Source organism: Marmota monax, unplaced genomic scaffold (assembly GCF_021218885.2).
Source record: "Marmota monax isolate L192 unplaced genomic scaffold, Marmota_monax_Labrador192_F-V1.1 WCK01_AAM20220418_F8-fsc00415, whole genome shotgun sequence".
Lineage (NCBI taxonomy): Eukaryota > Metazoa > Chordata > Mammalia > Rodentia > Sciuridae > Marmota > Marmota monax.
Window position 1 is genome coordinate 216,491 of NW_026694342.1, and position 22,809 is coordinate 239,299.

At 49.5% G+C, this 22,809-nt stretch overlaps 1 protein-coding gene and 1 long non-coding RNA gene across 9 annotated transcripts in view; one reads left to right on the forward strand and one right to left on the reverse strand.

Moving 5' to 3' along the window:
- The window catches only part of LOC124109170 (uncharacterized), a 32,630-nt gene extending 29,860 nt beyond the window's left edge, over positions 1-2,770 (reverse strand). The window contains exon 1 of the long non-coding RNA XR_006856883.2: positions 2,654-2,770. This is a non-coding gene — a long non-coding RNA (uncharacterized LOC124109170). The remainder of the gene's footprint in view (positions 1-2,653) is intronic.
- Tnip1 (TNFAIP3 interacting protein 1) overlaps positions 1-22,809 on the forward strand; it is a 51,754-nt gene that overhangs the window by 3,696 nt on the left and 25,249 nt on the right. For 3 of the 8 annotated variants that reach the window (XM_046467707.2, XM_046467706.2, XM_046467710.2), the window contains exons 1-6: positions 2,772-2,923; positions 16,453-16,624; positions 17,877-18,008; positions 18,364-18,449; positions 19,906-19,989; positions 22,144-22,335. In XM_046467707.2, the coding sequence (XP_046323663.1) occupies positions 16,489-16,624; positions 17,877-18,008; positions 18,364-18,449; positions 19,906-19,989; positions 22,144-22,335 (630 nt within the window). In that variant the 5' untranslated portion in view covers positions 2,772-2,923; positions 16,453-16,488. Of the gene's footprint in view, positions 1-2,727; positions 2,924-3,159; positions 3,235-16,452; positions 16,625-17,876; positions 18,009-18,363; positions 18,450-19,905; positions 19,990-22,143; positions 22,336-22,809 lie in introns of those variants that run through there. The other 5 variants (XM_058586546.1, XM_058586548.1, XM_058586547.1 and 2 more) reach the window with 5 other exon arrangements.

The window sequence follows — 22,809 nt, forward strand, 5'->3', positions numbered from 1 at the left end:
AGCCTAGGGTCCCTTCAGGGACGGGGATGGGAGAATGGAACCCAGTGAGACTATATTGCTGGGTTGAAAACTGAAATTATACTCAATGCATGCAACCCATATCTATGCCCACTACCATTTCTTAAATGCCTACTGTGGGTTGAGCCTTAGGCTTTTTTTTTTTTTTGCATTATTTCACTCATCCTTATAATACATCCAAAAGAAGGTACAATTATCTATCCCCATTTTTCAGAAAGGAACATGAGTCTTACAGATCACCCAGGTAGTAAGTAGCTGAGTAGGAGTTGGAATCCCATTCGTTAGAACCATAACCTTTGTTCATAAAAGTATTGAGCTTCTGGGAGAAAGCGAAATGAATCATGACATTGTGAAGACAACACAGGGCAGTAGACAAAGCACACAGGACTATAGGACTAGGAGCCAAGGCCCCAAGTTCTAATCCTGGCGGTGTCACTTACAATGTGTGGCTTTGAGCAAGCCCTGTTCTATATAAAGGCCATAAATAGGAGATTATGAGCAATGGTCTCCAGAGCCCCTATCATGATGCAATACTCTGAGGTCAAAACAAGACTTGCAAAGATTCCAAATGGGGTCAGTCATAACTTTGAACAGGTAAGTTTTTCCACAGTATAACTTTTAAGACCAAGTATCCCTACAGGACATGGTGGCACATATCTGTAGTCCCAGCCACATGGGAGGTAGAAACAGGAGGATTGCAGGTTTGAGACTAGCCTCAGCAACTTGGCAAGAAGACCCTAAGCAACTTTTTAAAAAAATGGGCTGGGGATGTGGCTCAGTGGTAAATAGCCCCTGGCTTAAATACCCAGTACCCCCCCCCAAAAAAAAAAAAAAAAAGAAAAAGAAAAAGAAAAAGAAAGAAAAGTATCCTAAACTAGGAAATCAGACAAAAAGATGACTGGAAACATTTTCATATCAAGCCTGAGCATTCTCCAACAAATCTACCCAGCATTCATCAGGCACTTTGGAAAATGAAACGTTTTTGCCAACTATCTAGTCAGATATTTCATAAAAATAACTGACATAGTACGGGAAAAAATACAAATAATTGAAGACCCTTCATTTTTAAGTAAGTTTCAGTGTTTGTGGGATGAGTGTGCAGGTGGAGACTTGGCCTGGGATTAGGAAGGCAGCATTGTAAAAAGAGATTAATTGGGAAGCATAGGGAAGGAACAAAAAGAAAACATAAATGCATTTGCTGGGGCCAAAACACATGGACATGATGCATTGTTACAGCCAAGTGACCCAGGTCCAAGGCTCCTAGTCCCCGTGCATCTTTCTCTGATGATGACATCAAGTGCGGCCTTGCTTGGTTTCTGTATCTTTCCTTCCTTTCAGAATCAAGGTATATGTGTACTTCTTTTCATAATTAAAGTGAACTAGAAAAAATATTGTTTTGAAAATTTAATAAAACCCAGATGTCACAAGGCCTGAAAACAGAATTCTTGGACTGGACACATACTTGGTCAGTGTCTGTGTGTTCAGAGTCATAGTTGATTGACAAGTCTCCCCTTCCTTGAAATGGGCCATGTATGAAACAGTCCCCTAAATGCTTTCCCATAGTCCTTTTTGAAGATGAGCCCCTGAGAATGATAAAATTTTCAACAGATTCAGTGGAATGGGTCTTTTGCAATGGGGTTTTCATAAAGCTATATTACCCAATAATATACAGCTGTCCTTTTTTAAAAAATATTTTTTTAGTTGTCAATGAACCTTTTTTTTTTTTTTTGGTGCTGGGAATTGAACCCAGTGCTTCATGCTAGGCAAGTGCCCTACCTCTGAACTACAACCCCAGCACATAAATAGCTGTCCTTTATTTCAAGGCTTTTTCATTCTTTGGAATAAAAATTTATTATTTTTTTTTCCCAGATAAAATGAATGGGCTTTAGAAAAATGTTTCTAACCTTAAAGCAAGTTACTGTTCCTTACAGGCCTGGGAAATACCACAGGCTGTTGGAATTATCTATCATATAGGTAGACAGGATAGAGGGAGGCCTCTGGATTTGCCCACCTGGGTTTGAACCTTGATTTGGCCCCTCAGTAAGGTCATCAAACCTCTGTGCCTAGTAAACTATTTCTGGTTAAAGTAAGGAAGGAGGGGCTAAAACTCCCACTCACGAAGGTGATTGAGCGAATAAAATAATGCTTTGCAGTGTTTACAATCCCAGGAGCAGTAAATGCGCGCGGGGGGGGGGGGCGGGGTTAGACCTAACAAAAGTATTCTTTAAAGGTCCTCTTGGCTGGAAATTTCTATCGCCTCACCGAATCTAGGAACTCAGCGGAACTCGGCGGCCCTGTGCTCCAGCTCTGGCTTCGCTCCAAAAAGCTTACGTGCCTTTTGGCAAGTCCCCTCCTCACTCTGGCCTCGGTCCCCCACGGCATAAGGAAGGGGTTGGGTGGTCTCTGAGGCTCGCCGCTCTGAAATTCCCGCATATGAAGTGGTCCCAAGCCTCCGCCCCAGTCTTCCGGCGCGGGGAATGCCGCTAAGGGCTGCACCGTGGAGGGGCTGCACAGCGCGGGGCGGGGCGCCGGGGCCGACGCTGCCCGCGGGAAGGCAGCCAGGGGGCTACCGGGATAACCGGCAGCCTCTACGCCGGCTCTCAGCTAGGGTAGAACTCGGGCGGCAGCTATTTACCTCGCTCAGTTCCTCCCCCGGCGGCCGCGGGCCGATCAGGAGCCCGCCGCGCGATTGGTCGACCGGCCTGTCGATCACCGGGGACTTTCCCAGGGGTGGGGCAAGTTGGCCCCCAGCACTTCCTCGTCCTCAGCCGCGTCCCCCTGCCCTACCCGGGAGCCGGAGAAGTGCCACTGGACGGAACCTGGCCGGGGCCTTTGTCCCGAACCTGGACTCGGGGCTGGGCGCGGTGAGCGGGGCTCTGTCCTTCCCCCGACCCCTCGACCTTAAGTAAGCCGGCCGGGCCCAGCGGGGATGGAGGGAGAAGGGAGGCCGGGACTGGGGCCGTTCAGAACCTCCGTCGTCAGGCCACGGAGGCGGCCCGAGCCCCCACACCCGGGTGGGGTGCGCGAGGTCCGGAGGCATCTCCTCGGGCCGCTAGACTGCGGGGGCCCCGAGCGGAGTGTGGTGGGGGGCGCGCGTGCGCACTGCGAGGGAGAGCCAGCCTGGGCGGGGCTTGGGGGCGTTGTGCTCGGCGTGCAGACCCTCGGGGTACCGGCGCTCCTGCGGAGCCGGCGTTCTTTCAGAGAAAACTGTGCGGCGTGAGTAGTTTTGTATAGTTCTGGAAGCAATGTGTACATGCATGTAACGATGAGGAAGATAACTTATTGGGCGCTCTCCAAATGTTGATCTAAATGCTTTACGTGTTCATTTCATTTAATTATTATATCCATCCTAAACATGAGTATTATTTGCCCTCTTCTGCAGTTTAGGAAATCTAGGAGATTGGGTTCACACAACTAGTGAGTTGCAAACTGAGGATTTGAACTCAGGCACCTTGCTTCAGAGGCTCTGCTGTACTGTTTTTGTTGGAACATATTTTGCACACTGTTGGAGACGTTTGTTTGCATGTGCAGGGTAGATGTTGTTAGTTACTGGGAGTGACTTCAGGGGTGGAGTTTTTACTGTTGGTTGAGTTTTGTACTGTAGGACATTTGTGTACTCAACGCACACGTGTGTGTGTGTGTGTGTGTGTGTGTGTGTGAGAGAGAGAGAGAGAGAGAGAGAGAGAATGAATGTATATGAAAGTAATGGCGTTACTTCATTACATTTATTAATTTTATATACAAAGAATGGGTGGGAATTTTGTGCGACCAAGTGAGAAATTGTGTTTTGATAAGGGGAGGGAGGGACTTTTGTGGATGATGCAAAAGAATCAGCAACATCCATCCACACCCCCTTACAGAATGACAGTGCAGGGAAATGTGTGGATTCCTAATGCATCATTTTTATTTCACAGTAACGTCAAAATAGGATTTAATCAGCTCTTACTCATTTTCCAAATAATGGGGGTGTGATAGAGGGGATTTTGGTGTCTGATGAGAGGTCAAAAAAAGAGGTTCTCAGAACTTTTTTTTAACCTTGACAGAGGATATTGTATTAGGAGGGTGGAATATTTATTAGTTCAAATTCAGCAACCCAATGACATTGTATTAATATTCCTTTTGCAGCAGAGCAAACTTAGGCAGCGAAGAAACCAATAATGGTAGTGTTAATAGCTTACATTTATGAATACTTCCATGTGCCAGGCACAGTGCTTTACAGTCAGTGTTTCTTTTTGGGGGACAGGTGTGGGGGACACACTGGGGATTGAACCCAGGGATGCTTAACCACTGAGCCATATACCCAGCCCTTTTTTTATTTAGAGACAGGGTTTCACTGAGTTGCTTAGGGTCTTGCTGAGGCTGGCCTTGAACTTGCAATCTTCCTGCCTCAGCCTCCCAAACCTCTGGGATTACAGGTGTGCACCAACACACCTGGCTCAGTATTACAACCCTGTGGTAATCTCATTTTCAGATAAAGAAACTAAGGCCCAAAAAGGTTAAGACTTGCTCAAGACTAATAAGCCTTATATCTGAACCTTCTTCCCTTTCCACTGACTGAGGCTGTTCTGGTTGTGTTCAAATAATGTGATCAGGGACTAGCCCTTCATGGAAGCATTTGATCATGCCCCTTTGGAAGCTATTGGTGGGAGTGTCCTGTGTCCTATATACTTGCGTGACCATGTAGTCCCCAACCCATGGGTGTCCTGTGGGCGTGGGTATAGCATGGCTGAGGGTTGGTGCCTGCCCCTGGATACCTATACCAGGTCTTTTGAGGCCCCAGGAAGCTGTGGGGTCTGACTCATACCCTTACCCCCAGTACTGCCTGTGACTTGGGGCCCGGATGTCCTGGTTGGGTCAGGCCGACCTGATTTGAGCGTGGCAGCATTGTAGGAGGCTGTTTGTCTGCCTCCCTCCATTGGTTATTATTTTCCTCCTGCACTAGGTGTGGCTTAGCCACACTATGCCAGCCTGGAGGGATACTCCAGCATGCCCAGCTTGTTCTCACCCTGAGCCTGCACACCTACCGTTCCCTCTGCCTGGAACACCTTTCCCCAGCTCTTTCCATGGCTGGTTTTCTTTATCTGTCAAGTCTCAGCTCAAATGTCACCTCCTCAGAGGGGCCTTCCCTGACCTTTCTATGCAAAGTACCCCTTTTTTTCACTTTCTGTCACATTACTGTCTATTTTTTTTATGATTTCATCAAGCTCAGAAATAAGTTTGTTTATTTGCAAATGAGAAAGTATATGTACAGAACTTCATGGGCTGGCATCTAATCATTTTATTTATTGTCTTTCTCTTTTCCTAGAATATGATGGTGAAGGCAGGGACCTCTTTAGTCTTCCTGTGTGATTCTAACACTGGAGAAGAGTCTGGGGTGAGGCTCTGTTGGGTTTATCCAGTGAAGAAGAAACTAGAATACTGGTGCATTTCACAGATAAGGAAGCTGAGCCCTAGATATAGGAAGGCAGGATGAGAATGGGAGTCTGCTTTCCCAAGGCATCTCCCCTCCTCTGATAGTTAGCAAACCTATGCTGATGCCTCTCTATGCCTTGTGCTATGCGGGGTCAGGACATAGATGTATAAGGAACAGGCTCGGGCTTCCAGAAACACGCAGTCAAGTAGAGAGCTATGAGCAGTACCTGGAAGGCACTGTGTGCCAGCAAGTGCCACATGAGTTGCTTGGCATAATTGTGACTGGGGTGTGAAGTTATTTCAAGCATTAGGTGTTCCCGGGGGCTTTTGGGAGGATATGACTTCAAGGACAGACCCTAGAAGATGATGAGATGTAGAATGAGGTTGGGACTTAGTGGACAACGCAGAAGATTTGGAGTAAGGACCTCCTGGGTTGGGGGACCTCATCAGTTGGGCTAGGAATGACCCGAAAAGACAAGAGGCATAGAAGTGTCTCTTTTTCCCAGTTAGCAGCATTGGGAATTAGAGCAGTTGGTTCCCGAACTTGAGAGAGGGAGGCTTGTTAAACTCAGGTTGCTGGGCTGCACCACCAGAGCATCTGATCCAGTGGCTCTTGAAGAGCCCCTGGTGCAGACCTGGGTGGGGCTGCCTCTGCCACTCTGGGCCTGCCCTTCCTCACCTGTGGCCCTGTGCAATATCAGGTCCACCTCTGGAGTGATGGATTCCTGAGACCATGTGTTTCAGACACTCAATGCAGGGCCAACACGTGGCCAGCCCTCAGTGAATACCAGCAGCTCTTACTGTTCCCAAGACTAATGACAAAGCTGTAGAAAGATTTCAATAGGTGAGGATGGTTCTGTTTCCTGTGCTTCTGGATCACTTGCCTCCAGCCTTCTACCAACTTGTGTACCACTCTGTCTCTGAATGGTCATTCTTTGCTTTGTCTCAAGTGCCTGTCCCTCTTTGGAGTGGTGGGAACTCAGCTGTAGGAGGGGCTCCGAGAGCATCTGGCCTGAGTGCCTGCCATGGCACCCTCGTCCCCCTGCTTGACCCCACCTGGAGTCGGGGAACTGCTGCCTGTAGGCAACCCCTTCCAATATTTTCTTTTCTCTCTTCTTTTTTGTGGTATGGGGATTGAACTCGGTGCCTGGAGCATGCTAAGCATGTGCTCTACCCCTAAGCTACACCCCAAGCCCACTTCGAGGGTTATTACAGACATCTTTCTTCTGTGGCCCTCTGTCCCAGCTGTTGCTTCTTTCTACATCCTTTTTCCTTCATGGCCCACCTGATCACTCTGAGGAAAGGTGGGTGGTGGTGTGGCGTGTTGACAGAATGCTTAGGTGGCCACCACAAGACCTGGTTTTGGCCCTTCTGTGTCACTAAGAGATCCTGGGCAGGTCTCAGCCTCTTGCTGGCTTTGGATTCCCAGCTGCGTAAAAGGAATGGCACTGCCTGGCAGGACATTCTCTGGAAGCCCTAAAATTGTAATAGCCCAGTGGTCAGGCCACCATCTTGTTGGCTCCAACAGGTTCCAAGATCTTACCATTGGGCCAGGGTTTTCTGAGCCGCCTTCCTGGTGTCTAGTACCTGCCTACCCTGTACCTGGCCTCTGCATGAGCAGAGTACTGAGGTCCTCAGAGGAGCTGCCAGGGGAAGGCACAGCTCTAACCCTAAGAGATAAGCCTGGGCAGCCACCAGAGCCACTGCAGGAAGTTCTTGATGTTCTTCCTGTGACCAGCCCAGGACAGTCACTCTTCCGATTGGAACGGATAACTGGAGAGTAGCTGGCTCTTTGTGTCAGGGCTGTCCCTGCAGGACTGAGCACTTCTCTCCCAAAGACCTTACCCTCAGGCTGTTCCCTGAGAGACTGGAGCCAGTGTCCTGGAGGGCCTGTGTGGCTGGTAAGCGGGACAGCCCAGTGGGGAGTGAGGGGTGGGTGCTGTAGCAGTCAGTCCTGTCACCAAAGAGACCCGTTCAGAGGCCAGAGCTGGTATATTTAGGGCAGGCATGGGGGTGCCCATGATTTGGTCTCCTCTCACCCTACAAAACACTCGTCCTGTTTCTGGAGGCCTTTGGACCCCTCATCCTTGGCCTTCATCGCAGCTGGCTTGGGCAGTGGTCTGGGAGCCCTGGTCCCTTCACACCCTCGCTTCTGCCTCCGTAAGTGCTTCCTTTGCCTGACCCTGAACCCTGGTAATCAGCGACATTGACTTGTAGAAATACTACTGAGTCTTCAGATAAAGACTGGGTGCCCATTCATCCCATTCAAGAGATGATGTATTTTCCACACACCTAAAATTTCTCCCTGGTCACCATCCCAAGAAGAAAGAAATATTTTGAATTTAGTAGTATTCTCCTGTATTTCTTTATTTTTTAAATGAATGTGTACATTTCTAAACAACATAATATTGTTTCTTTTTCGTTTGTTTGTTTGGTACTGTGGATTGAACCTGGGGGCACTTAAACACTGATCCACACCCCCAGCCTTTTTAAAAATTTTTTATTTTGAGATAGGGTCTCACTGAGTTGCTTAGGGCCTCACTAAATTGCTAAGGCTTGCTTTGAACTTGCACTCTTCCTGCCTCAGCCTTCCAAGTTGCTGGGATTACAGGTGTGCTCCTGTGTACCACACCCAATTGCTTCATATTTCTTAAAATGTTAATTAAATGCTATCATACTGTCATTATTCTTCCACAGCTTGTTTGTTTGTTTAATATGTTTGTGGGATTTGTCCATGTTTATATCTGTAACTCTGGTCCACTCATTTTTCACTGCTGTGTGGTATTCCTGATGTGAAAGTACCTGGGAATTTATTTATTTATTATTAAATGTATATTTATTCATTTTCCTCTTTATGTAGGTAATTTTCAGCCCTCAGTTGTTGAAACACACATCCTTGGCTTTTACCTGATTACTTCTCACCTGTCCTGCCTTTCCCGTCTTAGTGTTTTCACAGCTATTATGGCAGCTATTGGGTAGCACTTCAAGGTATTCAAACAGGTCTGTCGTTTCTACTTGGTCTACGCATGAGAGAGAAGGAAAGTGAAGCCTGCCCAAGGTCACTCAGGGAGGGAGCAGAGCCAGGCTTGGTTTTGTTAAATCCTCTTTCCACCATATTTGGTATAAGGGGAATTCTCAAAATTTGACATCTTCCTTCTTTGAGTGGAGAGTTACAGGGTTGAGTAAGCCAGCTCTTGCATGCTGGGGACTGGGAGATGGTCGGAACTCCCAGCCTGCCCTAAGGTCGGGCTTGGTGCTCTCTCTTCCCATAGCTGTTTGTTGAAGCGATTCCTTCTAGGCTCAGGAAGGCTCTGACCCCTGGGAGGGAAGCCAGGCTCACTGGCCAGTGGTGATGGTGTGGCCTTCTTGGGAATCCCAGCAGGGAGGAGGAAGGCACTGGTAAGGAAGGCATGTAGGTGTTGCTTGGGCCGCCTTCCCAGCCCTTCTCAGGGGGCTGTTGGGACAGGGAAGCAAGTCAGGACTAGTGATGTGATGATCAGTTTGGATTCCACTTTGTTCCTTGAGGATGATGTGGATTGAGTCAAGTCCTGCACTCTGGGCTCCATTGCCTCACCAGCAGGGCAGGTGTCCTGTTCTACATCTGCCTTGCTGTCCTCAAGGCCAGCTCCCCTTACTAAAGCCAGAACCTTTAAGGTCCCAGATGTACCTCTCCTCTACAGTTGTCGCCTCTCCAAACACAGAAATCCTTAGCTAGATAACCTGTCCCCAGACTTGACTTTTTTATTCTCTATTGCATCCCTATTGGCTTGACTGTGCACAAAGCAGGTACGTGGTAAAGAAGTTCCCACCCCTAACCTGCAGCCTCATTTGGTGCCAGAACAGTGGTCCTTGTGATCTTGTCAAGCCACTTAAATTGTTTTTTAAAATATTATTTTAAAATCTCCATTTAAAAAGTTACAGGGTAATAATGCTCCATGGGGGAAAATCCTACCAAACTCAAGCAGTTCCCAAAGGAAAAGGTAAGAAGTGAAAGTTGTCCTCTCTCCCCTCCTCCTCCACTTCCCTATCCCCATGATAAATTTAAAAATTAACTTTTTAATTGCATAAGAACCAGACTAGTTTTTCCATATTACAAGCTAAAATATTGTAGGTAAAATAGAAAGTTTTTTTAGCTTTCAGCTCCTATGCCAAGTCCTTCTCTGGAGCTGTCTACTAGGCACAGTTTGGATCCTAGTTTTCCTTTTTCTGTGTATATATAAGATTTTACACCCAGATACACACATAGAGTTGTTGCTTTTTTAAAGATAGTATCCTATTATATGTGTAAATCTTCAGTTCGCTTTTTATTTTCTGGGCATTTGTGTGTGTGTGTGATGGCAAAGTAGTTTACTTCATTGTTTTGATGACTATATAGCATTCCATTGAGTGAATGCACTGCAGTGTATTTAACTAGTCCCTTCTCAATGGATATTCAGGTCATTTTTTACTATAACAAAGCCTGTGGCTGTGCACGTCTTTGCCCAACTCCTGTGTGTGCAAAGATCTGTAGATGGCTTGATAGAGGATCGCTGAATCAGTTGTCAAGTCCTGGCCCATTAGGTTAGGGAAACCTCCTCGAGCACACTTTTCTGCAGCAGTACTTTGTTCTTAGCCAGTTGGCCATGCACACGTGCTGTTAACATCATGGAGAAAGGACGCTGTGTTAGTCAGCCTTCTGTCAAATAATGAAATGCCTGAGAAAATTATAAAGAGAAAAGGTTTATTCTGATTTGCAGTTTTGGAGGTTCCAGTCCGTGATTGGTTGGCCTTATGCTTTGGGCCTGTGGCAAGGTAGCACATCTTCACAGGAGCATGTGGCAAAGTAAAACTGTTCCCCTCGTCAGCCCGGAAGCAAAGAAAAGGAATAGCCTGGGATCCCATAATCCCCTTTGATGGCATGTCCCCATTGACCTAAGTACCTCCCCGTAGGTCTACCATTTCCAATAGTGCTACCTTGGAGACCAAGCCTTTAAGACATGGGCCTTTGGAAGACCTTCTACATCCAAACTGTAGCAGACACTTTTTACTGGAGGCAACCTATCTATACAAAAAGCAAGTGTACACCAAGGCTGTATCAGGAGAAATATAATTCCTAAAAGGGTGAAGATGAAAATCTGTCTGTGTCTGGCCAGGCAGCCCCCACCTGGAGTGCTGTGTTGAATTCCAGGGTGAGTTTGTAGATGGGGGGGTGTGGACTTGTGGGTGGGGTTTGGGGAGTGTTGTGGAAGCTAGTGTCTTTGGGGACAGTGCAAGGAACAGGTCTACAAGAACACACTTGAGGTTCTCAACCTCTCCATAGCTGAGTAAAAAGGGGAGCATTTTGTTCTGTATTTCAGGGGAGCCCGAGGGTAGAACACAGGCCAGTGGAAGCCTAACTGGGGGCACCCTGACTGCAGCCTGTGTTGGCTGCCCAGAAGTTGCCTGGGGAATTAGTTGTGGAGGTCCGGCTGGCTAAAGATGGCCAGCCAGAGTCCTGTGGCTCCTCTGTGGGCCCGACAAGCATAGGACTGAATTTTTCCTGAGCCTGTTTCCAGCCTGAGATGCCCAGCCTGGAAACTTCAGGTGACCCTGAGCAGACTGGGCCTCACTGTATGCAAAGCGTAAAGGCAGGGACAGGGAAGCTGGGGTTGTTCTGGAGCGTCAGGAAGCCCACCCAGAACTTCAAACTCCCACCTCCTTGGCAGCAGGACAGTGAAAGGGACCCAGTGTTGAAGGGTCACAGATCAAGGCTAGGTTACTTGTTCTACCACTAACCAGCCTTGTGTCCTTAGGCAGATAACTTAACCTCTCTGAGTCCACTTCCTTATCTGAAAAATAGAGATGATGTTCTCTAGACAAGGGGGTTAAAAGCAGGGACACAACTTTCCTCTCTGGGTGGTAAGAAGCAAATGAGGCAGTGTGCATAATGATGGTGGTATCTAACAAGCTGTCACCTTCCCCCTTAGCTTTAGTTAGCTGTCCCAAGGCTGCTTTTGCAGTGTTTTTAGCCAGTGGATGGTCCAGGCTGCTCGGGTGTTTGCAGGAGTGCTGTGGCCTGGGTTAGATGCAACAGAGGTCCCTCTGCAGTGGCTTAGCCAAAGGGAGGGGAGAGGAAGGACACAGGGCAGATGTGTGCTGCTTCTGAGGGACATAGAGTCCTTGGGCTTTCCTGGAGGCCTGGTGCATGTCAGGGAGGAGGATAGACCTGGTGAAGGGCTGTGGACCTCCATCAGCCCAGGATCTTGGACTGCTCTTGGGCAGGCAGCAGCACCCTGCACACTTTCGCTGGAGGATTGGTGTCTGGGAAATCCTCCTTGGCCTTGGGATGAGAGCTGAGGATCATAGCCTTAAGGAAAGAGGGTCACAGAAAGTGGTGATGGTGAGTTGAGAATTCTGAACTGTTGGAACTAGAAGGGACCTTAGATTGTGCAGCCCAACTGTGTTGTGTTATTGCTGTTGTCATATTCTCCTCCTTGTAGGAAATGAAGGCCCAGAGGGGAAGGTGTTTGCCCTAGTGTACCTTCACTAGATCCAGTTCCCGTATTAATGGACTGTATTCTGGCAGCCCCTTGATCACTGCCTGATTGCCAAGACTCCGGCGTGAAGCCCCAGTCTCCCCACTGGGGAGGGTGCTGGAGTGGGCTTCCTGAGTGCACACTGTCCAGAACAGGGCCGGATCGCTACTGGTGGGAGAGCTGACAGTTACCTGTTTTATTTTTTAAGACTTCATATTTTTGGAGCAGTTTTAGTTTCACAGCATTACTGAGAGGCAGGCACATAGATTTCCTGCCTCCAACATGCACAGCCTCCCTATTATCAGCACCCCCTGCAGAGCGGTGTGTTTATTAGTGCTGCAGACTTCTGTGTGGACACATCATCATCATCCAGTGCCCTGTCATTTGCACTTGGGTTCACTGTTAGTGTTGCACATTCTCTGGGTTTGAACAGAAGTATAACGACATGGGCTGGGGATGTGGCTCAAGCGGTAACGCGCTCGCCTGGCATGCGCGGAGCACTGGGTTCCATCTTCAGCACCACATAAAATAAAATAAAGATATTATGTCCACAGGAAACTGAAAAATAAATATTAAAAAAAAGAAGTATAACGACGTGTCCACCATTAGCGTAACATACACAGTCGTTTCACTGTCCCAAAAGTCTAACCTGATGGATGGGCCTGGGGCCACAGTTTTCCCAACCTTGAAATTGATGGGGAGGACTGGAGGTCATCATAAGATGAGAATGTGGACAGTTTGCTTTAGTCTGCAGTGTGACTTCATAGCTGTGTGCTTCCTGTCATCCTTGAATGAAATCGCAAGATCTCGCTCTTTACAGTCGCAGGAAGTGAGACTCAGATGACTCCCAGTCTTTCATGAGCGCAGCACTGTGGTTCGTGGGTTTCTGGGAGCCATGTCTTCACTAGCTAAGGTGTTAGACCTGCTGTCTGTTGGACTGGGGCCAGCAGTCAGAGTTTATTTGCAGGTTGCCAGAAGTTAAGTAGAAGTCCCAACCCAGCGTACTGAGAGGCTAGAGATCCTGGGATGCTCCATTAAAAGAGGGAGTGGTTGGGAAGAAGTCATGGCTGCTAGATCAGCTGGACACCTATTTGCTAAATACTGAGCTGCATACTATATATTCATTATTATTATTTTTGAAGTTTTATTATAAAACAAATAGTGTTCCTTGTTAAATAAATCAAATCATCAGGAAGAAGAAAGTGAAAACTCCTCCAACCATGCACATAGTTTAATTATTTTGATCTTTACCAGGTAGGTTGTATTATTTCTATTTTGCAGATGAGGCAATTGAAGCTCAGAAAAGATGGGTGACTGGTCCAGTGCCCCACAACCTGCAGGGCAGACAGAGCAGGATTAGTGGGGTGAGGCCCTGGGGGCAACATCTGAGAACGGCTCTCTCGGGGGCCCTTGCACCTGAGCAAGTCATTCAATATGGCATCCTGAACCCCTCACTCTGCCTCTCCCTGTCCCCTGCCTTGGTTGGACCCTCTCTTCCTGATTCAAAGGCCACGTTGTCTCCAGCATGCTGGTACCTTCTCTTCCCTTGACTTGCTGCCAGCTTCCAAGGCTTGGGTCTCCTCCGATCCTGCGGCCAGCATTAAGACCTCACCCAGTTTCTGTCTAGTCCAGACAACTCCTCTCGCACACAAGGAAACAAAGCGACAGTCTATATGCTGAGAGCGGGTGGCAGAGAAGTCACCAGGACAGGCCCCTTGGATTTCCTTTTCCAAGCTCTCTGTGGTATGTGGCCAAGGGGGTGACGCTAGCCATGCCAGCCTCCTGCTCTACTGTAGTCCCTTGTGCACTGAATGATTCTGAGGAAGTCTGTGCCTCCTGGTGGTGGATGGATTGGGACATTCCCACTCACCTCCGTCATCCTGAGATGACTCCCCTCTCTGGGTTCCCATCTGCCCAGCATCATCTTGGAACTGCCGCTGGCCAGCTGGCTCTGAGGTCAGGAGGCCTGAAAATTCCCCATCCCTCCCTTTGTCTTTTCTCCAGCAGCCCAGGCCCTCCCTCAGTGGCCGCTCTGATCCCCAGAGGATTTTCTCTCAGGAGACTGTTTCTCCTGAGTGTCTCCCACACACCCCACCCCCGCCTGGTAGCCCGATCTCTTTCCCAGGCTCGTACCTGACACCAAGGCTAGAGGAGGGAGGAAAGCCCTGTCCACCCTGTTTTGCTCCCATGGCCTGAGCCTCTTCATTGGCTCCCTCGAGTGGCATGATTTGGAGGATGTGGAGGGGGTTTCAGGTGCTGAGCCTGCATCCTGCCCTGTCATGGTGTCATCCGGGCCTCTGTGAGGGCCTGAAGGGTGTGGTGGTCCACAGGGCTCTGGTCAGGGCTCATGGTAAGGCTCTCTCTGGGTGTTTAGATATCGCTCTCAGGAGGTGGGGCAGGATCCTTTTGGTCTTTCTGCTCTGAATTTGAGCGTATTGAGACCCTGTTCTACACCGTTCTCTGAAATTGTCCCGACACAGAACATCACTCAGTCCCCACTCTCACGGAGCTTCTAAACTGAGTAAGCCAGACATGGAGTCAGAATGACCCAGATCATCATGTTGTGTTGATGGTGAGCTATTGGTGGGGGGCAACAGAAAGCAGAACACCTGCTGCTGTGTGCCACTAAAGGTAGCTCCACTCTGACCCCTTCAGCCCTCAGTTTCCCCATTTGTGAACTCTTCATCTCAGTGATGACCACTTTCCTGTGCTGGAGGTGGGAATTAAGAGATACCAACAAAACTTCCTGCTCCTGCCTCGGGAAGTTCCCAGACAAATGGGCAAATACAGGCAGTTAAATATATTGTGTGCTGGTGGCCAGGCACATGGGGAGACAGTGAGCAGAGAAGGACCCTCACGTCTGCAGCATTTCCAGCCCCTTGCTGTGTGCCTCACCCACACTGACTCTTAATTTGGAGGATACTTCTATGCTTTATTGCGCTACCATGTAGCATTGACCTTTCCAGTTACAAAAAAGCCTCCGCCAGTGAGCAATGACTCCTGAGTTGGTGTGTGGGCAGCTGTCCTTTGCCTCTTGGGGCCCAGCAGGGCGTGGGTGCCCCTTGCAGTTCTTGTCTTCCACCCACTGGGGGAAGGTCCTGCTCATCACAACCTTGGTTTTCTTCCTCTCCCATTTGATCCCAGTGACTCCATCTGTCAGGGAAACGGCTAGAGGTTACTTGGTAGCCTGGTGCCCCCCCTCCCAAGAGACTTGAATTCCCTTTCTACTGCTGGCCCCACTCTAGGTGAGGGAATTCTAGTCCTGCTGTGCAGAGAGCAGGCAGAGCTGGCTTTGCATCTGGTGCTCACCGGCTGGCTGTCATCTGGCCGATTGTTTCCCTTTTAAAATGAGGGTGATCTTGGAAGCATCTTAGGATTGCTGTGCAGCTGAGGGGAGGATGCATCTGAAGCGCTGACTGCAGGTCTGGCCAGTTGGCATCATTGCTGACCCTGCCCACTCCCTTCTTTCAGCCGGCACTGTGTGGGTTCCCAAGGGCCTGTGAGGACTCCTGATTGAGGCGGTCTTTGCCTCAAGGTGATGATGGTGGAGTGTGGTTTCTTGACCAGCGGAAGCCTTAGGAGCGCTCCATGTTGATGAGGCGTCGGTGCCCTGGGGCTGGTCCAGTTCAGCCCAGCTCATCACCCAACACCCCCTCTGCCTCCACCATTAGAAAGTAGCCTCATGAAGAGTCTTGTCTGGTTTATTGGTAATCCCACAACACCTAGACTCAGCAAGGAGTAGCTCAGTTTGTCGTCAGTGAAGGAAGGAAGGAGACTCTACTAGGTCACAGAACCAGGATGCTGAAATCGCCCTCAGAGTGATCTCAAGTGAAATACAACAGTTGGAATTAAATAGATTGATTCAGAAAACTTTCTGTATACATCGACAGAGGTTTGGTGGAAAATTCTTCTGTTCATTAGAATTGGAAGGGACAGACCAAAGGAAGAGGGTGACAGTGTATCAAATATTAGTCAGGATTTTTCTTTTTTACTTTAAAGATCACTGATTTAGTTTATGACTCTCATTTCCCTTCCTCAGAGAGGGGGAGGGACTCCTCACCCTCCCACAGTGCGTTAATGGTGAGGTTATTTATTCATTTGGTTAGTGTTTATTTGGCATTCACTTCATAGCTAACTTTGTGCTGGGCACTGAGGATGCAGTGGGCAAACGGGTATGATCCCTGTCCTCCCGGACATCACGGACAGGACATGAGTTCATGTTTTTTGACTCCAAGTTCAGGTTGTTTCTTGTATTCCACATTGCACCCTATAGTTGGTTATACTGTTTCAAATGAACCAGTAGTGCAGTGAGGCTGGTTAAGAAATGCTGTTCTTTGGTTATATTAATAGAAGCAGAGTGTCTAAATCAAAGGGGGTGATTGTTCTGCTGTACTGTGGTCAGACCAGCCCAAAGTGCTATGTTCTGCTCCGAGTTAGGGAGAACTGCTTTTTGGAGCATTCACAGACTAGAGCTTCCCCAGAAAAAATGCCTGGCCAGCCCCTTGATATACTGCTGTTGTCCTTACAGCCAGGTGGGCACCACGGCAAGGGCTGAGCCACCCTCATGGAAGGGAGAGGACCCTACCGGATCTACGACCCTGGGGGCAGCGTGCCTCCAGGAGAGGCATCAGCAGCTTTTGAGCGCCTAGTGGAGGAGAATTCCCGGCTGAAGGAAAAAATGCAAGGGATAAAGATGTTAGGTAAAGCCTGCTCCCTCCCCATGAGCTGCCTTCCCACAGACTCTGATGCCAGCAGCCTCTGTCCAGTAGGAGAGTATACAGCTGGCCTGTGCCTCTGCCCATCATCCCTCTGTTCCTGCTGCCCGGCATTGGCTTCTGCCCCACAGGTGCCTCTTCATGCGCTTACATAGCATGCATGAAGAATTCCCAGCCCGGCTCCCCACTACCCCACAGAGTGCCAGCGGGGACCAGGAGGGATGCATGAGATGGGGGAGAGGGAGCAGGAAGGCCCAGACTGTGGCCCTGGAGCCAGAGGGCCTGTCTTCCTGGGCATGAGAGGTGGGGAGAGCTGGCCGCCCCAGGGCAGCCAGCACACAGTGCCAGCTGGTAGGAGGGAGCAGAGCTTGCTGGCCGCTGGCAGCTGGAGGCCACGCACTGCTCTCCTCCTGGCTTCTGCTCAGGCTGTCACGCTGCTACCTCCACCTGACCGAATCGTCCCCACATCAGCACCCAGCCTAAAGCCATCTCTCCCGCTCCTTGCGAGGCCTTTGCCATTTCCCCATGCTCCCGAAACTCTGCCTTTGCCTTGATGCCACCTTCTCTATATTCTCTGATCCCGGGTTTGCGGGTGGGGGACCCAGCTCCCTGATTTTTAAAATGTTTTCTCTCTTGCTTGGCAGGGTGGGGAAGGAGGGGTGGTTTTTCCCCTTCCCCAGCTGTAGGAGAAGGAAGCTGAGTCCTAGTGCTGGGTGGTATTGTCTCGGTCCTGCAGGCAGCCCCTGACCTGGGGCGTAGGCTGTGGCTTGCTATGGGGCACCATGGTGGGAGACCCTGGCTTGCGTTTTTTTTTTTTTTTTTTTTTTTAAGATACTTGGGATTGAACCCAGGGGCACTTTACCACTGAGCTACATCCCCAGACCTTTTCTTTATTTTTTATTTTGAGACTAGGTCTCACGAAGTTGCTGAGGCTGTCCTTGAACTTGCTGTCCTCCTGTCTCAGCCTCCTGAATCCTTGGGATTACAGGTGCAGAGGAGCGGGGCAGGAGTGCAGTGCCAGGGGCCAGGAGTTTCCCAGCTCCCTTGCACTCCTGCTTCCCTGAGCCTGAGCCTGCTTCCTCTCCCTCGCCTGGTTCTGTTGGTGTCCAGGATGGGGTTTGTCCCATGTGGCCCCCAAAGCAATGGTGGGAGGAAAGCCAGGGCCTGGAGCCTGAAGAAGCAGGTTTGCCAGAGCTGAGTTAAGTCCTTTCTGCTCCTGCTCCCTGTTTCTCTCCAGGGGAGCTTCTGGAAGAGTCCCAGATGGAAGCATCCCGGCTTCGCCAGAAGGCAGAGGAGCTGGTCAAGGACAGCGAGCCGCACCCACCATGTCCCTCCTTGAGCTCCTTTGACCACCTTACTGAACTCACAGGTACGAGAGGAATCCGGGTGCTTCTGCCTTTCCCTGGACCCCAAACTCCCTAGACTTTTCATAGTAAACTCCCCTTTTCATTCTGAAACCCACATCCTCCCCATTTATCCTTGATCACAGACCACCCTCCCATTCATTGTTGCCTAAAGCATCTCTCTGCCCAGGCTCTGTCCCCATCATTCCAGGGCTCATTGTTCTCACAGGCTCTCAGACCCAATGGGGCTCCTCCCATTTCCCTGACTCAAGTGGAGACCTCTGTCTGAGCGCTCTTCTGTCTAGCATTGTCCTCAAGGAGCTGGTATCTAGGGCTCTCCCTTTCCCAATCTCTTCAGCCCTGCTGTCTTGATTTTTCCAGGAGAGGACACAAATACTCCGGCACCTCCCGCTGCCCCTGCGTGCCCCAGTGACAAATCAGCGTCAGCCCCCAAACCTCCTTCCAGTGTAAGTTACATTTGGAGTTGTGGCTGGAGGTCGCCTGACCTCAACGTCCCACTGGCAGATAACAGAACAAAAAGAAAGAGGGTTGAGTCATGAGCTGCATTCTGACTTGCTTGGTGATATTGAGCAAGTCAATCTCAAGCTTTTTGAAGTGACAGTTTCCCCATTTTGAAATGAAAGTTATAGTTAAAACTATCAGAAAGACCCTGGTATGTCCAAGAAGTTTCTCATTTACTAAGTTGCTCAAAGTTCAGTGTGCACTGACTGCACAGAGCGCGGAAGACAGGCACACATGACCTGGAACTCGCACTTTTGGGGAGGGCTCAGAAACTATCTCTTGCAGAGTTGGCGTGGGAAGGTTTTCTTGATACTATAAGACTAGAAAGCACCCAAGGGATCATATAGTTTAGCACCTTCATTCTAAAGATCATGTCCAGGGAGAGAAGGGCCTTTTTCTAGGTCAAACTGGAAAATGTAGAGGGGAAAGGATTTTCTAGGGAAGGACTGAGACTAGAGTTGGGGTCATGGTGGCTGTGAGACTCAGATGGAAGCTGGGCAGTTTCTGCCACTGTCCTGCCCCATCCCAGGACAAGGGGAAGGCTAAAATAGTCTTTGTAGGCCAGGTTTAATGAGAATCCTAGAGCCACATGCAGGTTCACATGGACCATGGACCTGTCAGTTGGTTGAACAACCAGTGAATTCCATTTGAAATGGCTGAGAGATGTGAAAAAATATGGGATTGGTTAGCCACCTTGGATTTGGGTGAATTTGAAAAAGTCTCCATGTTTGTTGAACCATCTTTGGCACTTTTCTTAGATCAGTCTGCTCTGAGATCTCCTGGACTGGATTGGCAAGGCCAGCACAGGACCTTGTTTGATGGAGGCAATAATACCTCTGTTTATATCACTTGGAAGACCAATCAGACTCAGACCTAGGAGACAGCTCCGGTGCCATAGCAGGATCTGCAGTCTTGGGCCCAGTCCTGTGCTAATATTAACAATAAACTGTATGACCTCAGTTTCTTCATCTGTCCAAAGGGGATATAACCCTCTGACCTACTTCATGGCTTTCTTTGAGAAATAATGAAGTTCATGGACACGTTTCAGAAGTATAAGACCTTAAAAAAATGTGACCCTGAAATGCTAGCAGTTCAAGGTCAGCTAGTCAAACATCGCTATTTTATGGATGAGGAAACTGGGCCTGGAGGAGTATGGCCCTCAGATCACAGAGGGTAAGGTGTTTATCAGGAATCCTGCCCTGTGATCTCTCAGGAGCAATGTGTAGCCATCCATGAGTTCAACTGGGCTGGCTCCCTCTGTACACAGTAGGCCACCTGCTTGAGCTGGATGTGAGATGAGATCTTGTCCTTTGTTCTACCTGCTTGTTACTCTCAGTAGCCCGACTCAGAAGAGAGCTGGGGTATCTTCTCTTGGGCAACTTCTAACTCCATTCTCAACAGGGCACCTCCTCTGAATTTGAAATCGTCCACACCGAAGAACAGAATTCTCCACCAGAAAGCCGCGGCCACATCAGAAACCCAATGGTGAGTGGACGGCCAGGCCCCCTGAGCATGGTCTACTGTTTTCTCTGTCTCAGTCACCTGTCCCTGCATGAAAGGCATGCTTACCACTCAGATCCCTTGGGCACTCTGGAGTCACTTGGGGACACAGAGGGGCCGTAGCAGGGGGTGCTTCTCGCTCTCATATGCAAATCCCTGAGCCAGTGACTTCACTGACAGGACACACGGGCATCTGACTGTTGTGAAAACCTGGGCACTCTGCCAGCCCTGTTGACCTCTGGGCCACACATTATGACTCAGCCCCTTGGGTCTGTGGGATCTTGGCCTGTGGGGAAAGAAACGGTCAGGAAGGCCCAGGACCACTTAAGGCAGGTGATTTACCCTCTGTGTAGGCTCCTGGCTCCTCCCAGTGTTCCCTCCTGGGTTCGTGTTGGAGTCTAACCTTTCGACGTAGACACACAGGCCATGCGTGTGTAGTGTATGTACACACACAGACTTATTGGAGAACTATTATAAAAGTCTGAAAAATTCTTCAGAGGTCTTGAATTCCTACCTTCTTCTCCCTCCCCTCCCACTGGGAGTTGTTTTTTTTTTAAATCATTATTGCCAGCAATACATAATCGAACCCTTCACTGTTAGTCTGATCCCTCCTGCTGCTCTTATATGTCATTTCCCACTCAGGACCCCAGCAGGTAGCCATCCAGCATACCTTCAGTGATGAGAGACTTATTACCACATCAGGCAGCTCTGAGTGTTAGAAAGGATCTCTTTGCTTTGTGGGACCTCATGTCTCTTATCCTGTCCTGTCCCTGAGGACTGTAAGATGCTGGCTGAGGAGGTGAGATCCCCCAGAATGGCAGAGTGTGTTTCACCTTGGACCAGTAACTGTATCTCTTTAAGAAGTTTCTCCTTGGCCCTACACTGTGCCTCATCTATGCAAAACAAGACCACCTCCTGCCCTCTGGAAGCTTGTGGGCTAACTGGAGAAATCCGAGGGATTCTAAGTCCTTCATGAGCCTCAAATAGAGCAGCATTGGCCACCTCAGGTCCTGTGTGGAAACAGGCAGCAGAGTTGAGGAGGCAGCATTGTCTCTCATCAGAATACCGTGCTAACATGGAATCAGCATTTGCTGAAAGTGCAGTTGTTGCAGGGTTCCAGGAAGCAGGAGGTCTGCAAGGCAGAGCACTGGGTTGCTCCCAGGGAACTTCAGTTGTACTCTTGGCTCTGCCACTGGCTCACTGGGTGGCCTTGAACAAGTTCCTTCTCCCTGTGCCTCAGTTTTCCAACTCAAACCCTGAGGTCCCTGTAGCTTTGATGTCATGTGGTTCCACAAATGTCTAGGGGAGGCCTGCTGAAAGAGCCGGATTGAGGGCAGGTTCGGAGAAAGGTAAACAAGACTTGTAGAGTCAGAAAGGACACTGCCTGATGAAGCCTGGAAAACCAAGGGGCCTGGTGTGAGGTATCATGCAGGCAAAGGTGGGAAGGCTGGCCAGATGCCACTGCAGGTGGGACCTGCTCTGTAGGGCCTCGGAGACCTGCTCCATGCAGTCAGTGGTAAGGTACCATTGTGTGTCCTTGGACAAGGTGAGGAAGAGGCATGATTAAGGCTATGTGTGGTAGGAGTGTTCTAGAGCCAGCAGGAGAGTGGGGTTAGACTCTCTGGCCCGGTCTGTTCCATTCTTATATACTATACTAGGTTGGGACTCTTTGAAACAAGTCTAAAGCTGTGATTCCTCACCTATTTTGAATCTTGGGTCCTCTGAGAAGCAGATGACTATGTGGAACATTCCCCAGAAGACACATATGAGTCATGGCTCTCTGGTCTCCCTGAGCTAAGGAAGTGGTATATAGAGGGATACCCCTTCTCTGGGACTGCCACTCCTGTGCATTAATTCCTCCTTATCAGAAGCCTGTGAAGAAGGACAGAGCATTCTACAAGGCTTAGAGTGTGGGAGGAAGGTGGCCCTGTGCTGTTGAACCAACCAGTGACCTGAGAGTCCCGGGTCCTGCCCTGTGAGTCAGCCCCAGATAGGGAACCTGTGTAACTGGAGAATTTCCACGGGCTGAGCTGGGGCCACGGGGGAAACTAAGTCATGAGGAATGGGGAAGCAGTAGGAGAATGGGCTGGCAGTGCCTGCTCAGGTTGAGTGAAGAGTGCTCCACCCGCCCTCCACCAGGAGCTAGGTCCCCTGCCCCCTGAGGACAGCAACCTGATGCTGCACCTGCAGCGGCTGGAGACCACCCTGAGTGTGTGTGCTGAGGAGCCCGACCACAGCCAGCTCTTCACCCATCTGGGCCGCATGGCCCTGGAGTTCAACCGGCTGGCCTCCAAGGTGCACAAGAACGAGCAGCGCACCTCCATCCTGCAGGTGAGGCAGGTGAGGGGGAGCCACCTGGGATGGGCAGGTGCACTGCCCACCCTAATGCTTCCCCACCCTCCAGCCCTTCCTGGGACCCTGAGGTGCCATGGGGAACTCTGTTTCAGCAGATTTGGTTCTTTTTGTTCCGGGTGGTGCAGTGGAGTAAGGGAGTTATGGGAAGATATGAAGAAGAGGAAGGAAATGAGGAAATATGAGGTGGGCAATGCAGTTGCATGATTGGGGATACCCTGCAGGCTGGGAATCGGGCAGGCTGGGTGTGGTCCTGCTTTTGTTCTTCACATGCAAGTGGAGGAAGGGAGGGACCAGAGGTCAGCTCCTTGTATGTTGGATATGTCCCTGAGGCAGGAGTGGTCTTTTCAGGTTGTTAAACAACCCCAAGAAATGATATTTTTTGCCCAAAGTCACCCATTTGCCAAAGGATAGAACTGGGATTGTAATCTTGATCTGTCATATTTCAAAGTT